The 7,234-nt window shown below is 44.9% G+C and overlaps 1 protein-coding gene across 1 annotated transcript; it reads left to right on the plus strand.

The window, feature by feature from the left end:
- Window positions 1–1,016: 1,016 nt before the first annotated feature.
- Window positions 1,017–2,933, plus strand: LOC106604012 (trophoblast glycoprotein-like). Its single transcript, XM_014198341.3, has one exon. It carries the CDS (start codon window positions 1,356–1,358, stop codon window positions 2,424–2,426), a length of 1,071 nt encoding a protein of 356 aa, XP_014053816.2. The 5' UTR covers window positions 1,017–1,355; the 3' UTR covers window positions 2,427–2,933.
- The last annotated feature ends 4,301 nt before the right edge of the window (window positions 2,934–7,234 follow it).

Below are 7,234 nucleotides of genomic sequence, written 5' to 3' on the forward strand. Positions count from 1 at the left end.
TAGGTTGATGGTAATAGGCTAGTAAGCTAATGGTAATAAGCTAGTAAGCTAATGGTAATAGGCTAGTAAGCTAATGGTAATAGGCTAGTAAGCTAATGGTAACAGGCTAGTAAGCTAATGGTAATAGGCTAGTAAGCTAATGGTAACAGGCTAGTAAGCTAATGGTAATAGGCTAGTAAGCTAATGGTAACAGGCTAGTAAGCTAATGGTAACAGGCTAGTAAGCTAATGGTAACAGGCTAGTAAGCTAATGGTAATCAGGCTAGTAAGCTAATGGTAACAGGCTAGTAAGCTAATGGTAACAGGCTAGTAAGCTAATGGTAACAGGCTAGTAAGCTAATGGTAATAGGCTAGTAAGCTAATGGTAACAGGCTAGTAAGCTAATGGTAACAGGCTAGTAAGCTAATGGTAATAGGCTAGTAAGCTAATGGTAACAGGCTAGTAAGCTAATGGTAATAGGCTAGTAAGCTAATGGTAACAGGCTAGTAAGCTAATGGTAATAGGCTAGGAAGCTAATGGTAATAGGCTAGTAAGCTAATGGTAACAGGCTAGTAAGCTAATGGTAACAGGCTAGTAAGCTAGGAGTGTAGGTTGAAGTTGGTAGCACTCTAATGGTTGTATTTAATTAGGGTGTCTAGCCAGGACCGGTGTCAACTGTCAAGTCTCCTCTTCTGTTCTGGTAACCTGAAAACAAGACTTCACTGCTTCTCTCTCACACACACTTTGTTCCATCGGCTCAGTTGAAGTGGTTAGAGGTGTTCTCTCCATCACTAATTGAGATGGAAGAGAGAAGAGAACAGGGAAGTCTGTCTGTCTGCCTGTCATTCAGTCAGTTCTGTGGATCGTGTCCTCTTCACATGCTGGTACTGTGAGAGTGTGTGAGAGTGCTACGCGGATCTCTCCTCAGTCTGACTCACTCACACTCACTCACTAAACGAGACGTCAAAAACACCTCAGAGAGAGAGAGAGAGAGAGAGAGAGAGGGGGTGGAGAGATGAGAGAGAGAATAAGCTGCTGTCCACACACCCTAACCCGCAGCATTTTCCCTCTTCCACCATCTCACGTCGCAGCTCTGCCAATATTCTACTGTACTCATACCTTCACCTCACTGCGCGTCAACTCCGCAGGGAGAGAGACAGTCCGGACACATTTTTTTGGGGGGGGAGAAGAGAGAGAAGGAATGCGAGAATGAAGAAGAATAAAGACTATTGAGTGTTTTTTTTTCTTCTCTCTCTCAAGCAAACTGACCGACGAAACTACTTGACCTGTGGCCTCAGAGAGAGAGAGAGGGAGAGAGAGAGAGAGAGAGGGAAGTGTGTCCAGTCTCCCTCTTCGAAACGACGTTGTGCAAGAAAAATGTATTATTGTAGTGACGTTTCACGAGGTGTCCTTTCTTTTCTGAAAGGCCAGTGTTTTTGTTTATTAGCCGAGGTTGTGTTAGTGTGTTTGTTGTTTTCTTCTGTCAAAGCAGAGGAAGAGTGTCCGTTATCATGTATCTGTGTCAGAGACTCCGGGACGGTGACCTGCCGAGGTGGCGAACACACTGAGTTACCGGGTGACATACCGACGTGGGCGACCACGTTAATACTCAGGGGGAACAACATCTCAACGTTACCGGGAGGAGCGTTCTCCTCGAATAACGGGACGGAACTCGAACTAACGACCCTCTCACTGTCACATAATGGGATCATGGTAATCGAGGCTGACGCTTTCACGGGACTCCCCAGGTTGAATTTACTGGATTTAAGCCACAACCCGTTGGTGTATATTTCTGACCGGGCGTTTCACGGTCTACGAGAGCTCCGTTCTCTTCACCTGAACAACTCGCTCCTTGCTCCAGCCGTGGCGCAGCTCTCCAACGCGCTGCATGGCACCGAAACGTTACGCAACCTCCACCGGTTGGAGCTATCAAGCAATCGGTTGAAAACCATACCCATTTCACGGTTGGACGCGTTCAACCTACACACTTTAGTTCTCACCAACAACTCAATCGAGAACATTGGTAAAGAGAACATATCTAGTTTGTACCATCACAAGAGAGTGCGCATTTATTTGTCACTAAATCCTTTCAGGTGTAACTGTGAACTTGAGTCGTTCTACTTCTGGTTAAAGAACTCTTCTCAATGTGTGGACGCTGCGCGCCTCCTGTGCGCTGAGCCTGATGCCAAGAAGGGGATTCCACTGGAGCGGTTACGCGGTGAGGACGTGGATTGTCTTAATGAGAATTTAGAGGCGGTATCCTACGTGTTCCTAGGGATAGTCATGGCAATGATCGGTATTGTATTCCTCATGGTGCTTTATCTAAACCGGAGAGGCATCAAACGGTGGCTCAACAACATTCGTGATGCGTGCCGCGACCAGATGGAAGTGTACCATTACCGGTACGAACAGGACTCTGATCCCAGGCTGGCTAACGTCGCCGTTTAATGTTTAACGTCCACTCCCTCAATTTATGCCATTATCAACCGTTGTTTTTATGTACAGAGTAAACTGTTTCATGAACGGAAGAGCAATTAGTATCCGTTTGTTCTCAACTTATATTATTAACTGTATTTGTTTATAATATGTAGCCGATGATTTGGAAAGCAACAGACTTCGTTGTCCAATATAGGGACAAACAAAAAAAAGAGATGAATATGGACCTTTATTGTAAATATCTGTGAATTATACATTTCTGTAAATATACCCATGTACAACAACACATAATGAAAACATGCTTATCTTCTATCATAGAGACATGAGAAAACATAAGACTTGTTCAAATATAGATGTACAGCAGGCCGGTTTAGTTGAGTGACTATAGTTTCGACAACAGAATAAATAGTTTGAGTTCCTTCTACAGATTATTCTAAACGACTGTATCAGTATGTAAGTACATGTATAAACTGTAATTACAGTAGAAAATGTATCTATTAATAAAACAATTGAGAATTATCAATGGGATGTATGTATGTTGAGCAACCAGGACACCCGTGATACAAGTCAATATTTAACGTCCATCCATGTTTGGGGATGTCGGGAGATGACGTGGAAACCTTTTGTGTCAAAGGTTGCATGTTCGAATCCACTAATATAAAGTTTTAATTTGAACTTAACCATTCAGAGTTAATGCCTAACCTTAACCATTCAGAGTTAATGCCTAACCTTAACCATTCAGAGTTAATGCCTAACCTTAACCATTCAGAGTTAATGCCTAACCTTAACCTTAAACAACTTTGAAATTTGAGGTTTGAGAAACATGGATGAATTCTAATTCTGACGAGAGACTGTGAGAGCTGGTTGATGCGAGACAGCATGGCTCTTTAACTTCTGTCCCAGATTATTTTCCCTCGTATGCATCAATAACTAATGAGAGACACTGTCTGTGTGTGTGTGTGTGTGTGTGTGTGTGTCTGTGTGTGTGTGTGTGTGTGTCTGTGTGTGTGTGTGTGTGTGTGTGTGTGTGTGTGTGTGTGTGTGTGTGTGTGTGTGTGTGTGTGTGTGTGTGTGTGTGTGTGTGTGTGTGTGTGAGAGAGAGACGAAAAGGGAGAGTGAAAAAGAGATGGATTAAAGGATGTGTAATGCCAGACTGGGAGGAGGACCAATCCAGAATGGGAGGAGGACCAATCCAGACTGGAAGGAGGACCAATCCAGACTGGGAGGAGGACCAATCCAGACTGGAAGGAGGACCAATCCAGACTGGGAGGAGGACCAATCCAGACTGGGAGGAGGACCAATCCAGACTGGAAGGAGGACCAATCCAGACTGGGAGGAGGACCAATCCAGACTGGGAGGAGGACCAATCCAGACTGGGAGGAGGACCAATCCAGACTGGGAGGTGGACCAATCCAGACTGGGAGGAGGACCAATCCAGACTGGGACTGGGAGGAGGACCAATCCAGACTGGGACTGGGAGGAGGACCAATCCAGACTGGGACTGGGAGGAGGACCAATCCAGACTGGGAGGAGGACCAATCCAGACTGGGAGGTGGACCAATCCAGACTGGGAGGAGGACCAATCCAGACTGGGAGGAGGACCAATCCAGACTTGGAGGTGGACCAATCCAGACTGGGACTGGGAGGAGGACCAATCCAGACTGGGAGGAGGACCAATCGAGACTGGTACTGGGAGGAGGACCAATCCAGACTGGGAGGTGGACCAATCCAGACTGGGAGGAGGACCAATCCAGACTGGGACTGGGAGGAGGACCAATCCAGACTGGGAGGTGGACCAATCCAGACTGGGAGGAGGACCAATCCAGACTGGGAGGAGGACCAATCCAGACTTGGAGGTGGACCAATCCAGACTGGGAGGAGGACCAATCCAGACTGGGAGGAGGACCAATCCAGACTTGGAGGTGGACCAATCCAGACTTGGAGGAGGACCAATCCAGACTTGGAGGAGGACCAATCCCCAAGTGTTAAGTTGACGTCATATACTCCCATGTGTAGTGATGTCTGACAACCCTTTACCTTTGTGAACTGAAGGTAATAAGGAATCTCATGGCCATTTAATAATAAGAATCATTTCCCCAAAATGCAAAATGCAAAGGTCTTAACTTCTCAATATATTACAATAACTTTATTTTTCTCGTGAAGGAAATCCTTGTTTGGAGTGGTTCAAAGAGACAACAACATAAACATAGCAGGCTACAAACCACCAATGTAGGCTATTGTAAAACTAACAATGTCGCCTATTGTCAGGCTAACTAAGTGTCGCCTATTGTAAAACTAACATAATGCAGGCTATTGTAAAACTGACATAATGTAGCCTATTGTAAAACTAACATAATGTAGCCTATTGTAAAACTAACATAATGTAGCCTATTGTAAAACTAACATAATGCAGGCTATTGTAAAACTAACATAATGTAGCCTATTGTAAAACTAACATAATGCAGGCTATTGTAAAACTAACATAATGTAGCCTATTGTAAAACTAACATAATGCAGGCTATTGTAAAACTAACATAATGTAGCCTATTGTAAAACTAACATAATGCAGGCTATTGTAAAACTAACATAATGTAGCCTATTGTAAAACTAACATAATGCAGGCTATTGTAAAACTAACATAATGTAGCCTATTGTAAAACTAACATAATGTAGCCTAGTGTAAAACTAAGATAATGAAGCCTATTATAAAACTAACATAATGTAGACTATTGTAAAACTAACATAATCTGTTTCATAAATTGCATATAGGCCTGCTCTACTTTATTCATTTGTGACATTTCACATGCTATTAGAAATGAGAGCAAATATGAGGTTTGAAGGAGCTATAAAGTATATAAAAACTAAACGATCCAGTCCAGTCGAATAAAGAATTAAGCAGCTGAGTCCAGTAGAGGCCTGTGACTGCGATGTCTCTTTCTGTTGAGCAGTGAGCCTTGTGTAGGTCAGTAGAGGCCTGTGACTGCGATGTCTCTTTCTGTTGAGCAGTGAGCCTTGTGTAGATCAGTAGAGGCCTGTGACTGCGATGTCTCTTTCTGTTGAGCAGTGAGCCTTGTGTAGATCAGTAGAGGCCTGTGACTGCGATGTCTCTTTCTGTTGAGCAGTGAGCCTTGTGTAGGTCAGTAGAGGCCTGTGACTGCGATGTCTCTTTCTGTTGAGCAGTGAGCCTTGTGTAGATCAGTAGAGGCCTGTGACTGCGATGTCTCTTTCTGTTGAGCAGTGAGCCTTGTGTAGATCAGTAGAGGCCTGTGACTGCGATGTCTCTTTCTGTTGAGCAGTGAGCCTTGTGTAGATCAGTAGAGGCCTGTGACTGCGATGTCTCTTTCTGTTGAGCAGTGAGCCTTGTGTAGATCAGTAGAGGCCTGTGACTGTGATGTCTCTTTCTGTTGAGCAGTGAGCCTTGTGTAGATCAGTAGAGGCCTGTGACTGCGATGTCTCTTTCTGTTGAGCAGTGAGCCTTGTGTAGATCAGTAGAGGCCTGTGACTGCGATGTCTCTTTCTGTTGAGCAGTGAGTCTTGTGTAGATCAGTAGAGGCCTGTGACTGCGATGTCTCTTTCTGTTGAGCAGTGAGTCTTGTGTAGGTCAGTAGAGGCCTGTGACTGTGATGTCTCTTTCTGTTGAGCAGTGAGCCTTGTGTAGATCAGTAGAGGCCTGTGACTGCGATGTCTCTTTCTGTTGAGCAGTGAGTCTTGTGTAGATCAGTAGAGGCCTGTGACTGCGATGTCTCTTTCTGTTGAGCAGTGAGTCTTGTGTAGGTCAGTAGAGGCCTGTGACTGTGATGTCTCTTTCTGTTGAGCAGTGAGCCTTGTGTAGATCTGTGACTGTGACTGTGATGTCTCTTTCTGTTGAGCAGTGAGTCTTGTGTAGGTCAGTAGAGGCCTGTGACTGTGATGTCTCTTTCTGTTGAGCAGTGAGCCTTGTGTAGATCAGTAGAGGCCTGTGACTGTGATGTCTCTTTCTGTTGAGCAGTGAGCCTTGTGTAGATCTGTGACTGTGACTGTGATGTCTCTTTCTGTTGAGCAGTGAGTCTTGTGTAGGTCAGTAGAGGCCTGTGACTGTGATGTCTCTTTCTGTTGAGCAGTGAGCCTTGTGTAGATCAGTAGAGGCCTGTGACTGTGATGTCTCTTTCTGTTGAACATATTATATGCGACAGAGAGAGAGATCCCTCAACAACATAACTCACCGGTATATGCCAGGAAACAGAGCCTATAGGACTAGTGGCTACTCTGCAGTTCTTAAGGAGAACAATCATAACTAACAGCGGGCCTATTCCCCAAAGAACTGAGTAAAAAAAAAAATCTTCACGATGAATAATCTATGGAACAAATTCTACGGTCGTTAGGGCATTTATGAGGGACAATTTGAAAAGTTTGAGAAACGCTGAATCACTTTGGTGGAGAAACATCTCTGTCATATTACCAACCGAGTTTAAGAACAGGGCTGTTGGTTGCGGCAGAGGAGAACATTTCAACACGTGCCCTCCAGTCCGTCGGCGGGTGGCGGGACGGGAGAGGTATTGCTGATATGATTATGGCAGAACGGAATATAGTTTAATCCAGCGGAGGCTGCTGAGGAGAGGACGGCTCATAATAAATGGCTGGAAAGGAGCAAATGGAACGGCATCAAAACACATGGAAACCACGCCTTTGATACCGTTCCACTGATTCCACTCCAGGCGTTACCACGAGCCCGTCCTCCCCAATTAAGGTTCCACCAACCTCCTGTGGTTAAATCTCATCAGAGCCGTGACTAAGGCCGGGAGAATGATCATAGACCATAAACCCGTTGACTGAACCGAGCG

Source organism: Salmo salar, chromosome 04 (assembly GCF_965601325.2).
Source record: "Salmo salar chromosome 04, fSalSal1, whole genome shotgun sequence".
Taxonomy (NCBI): domain Eukaryota; kingdom Metazoa; phylum Chordata; class Actinopteri; order Salmoniformes; family Salmonidae; genus Salmo; species Salmo salar.

Excerpts from the sequence above, each read along its gene's own strand:
- LOC106604012 (XM_014198341.3), top strand. The coding sequence starts at position 1,356 with ATGTATTATTGTAGTGACGTTTCACGAGGTGTCCTTTCTTTTCTGAAA.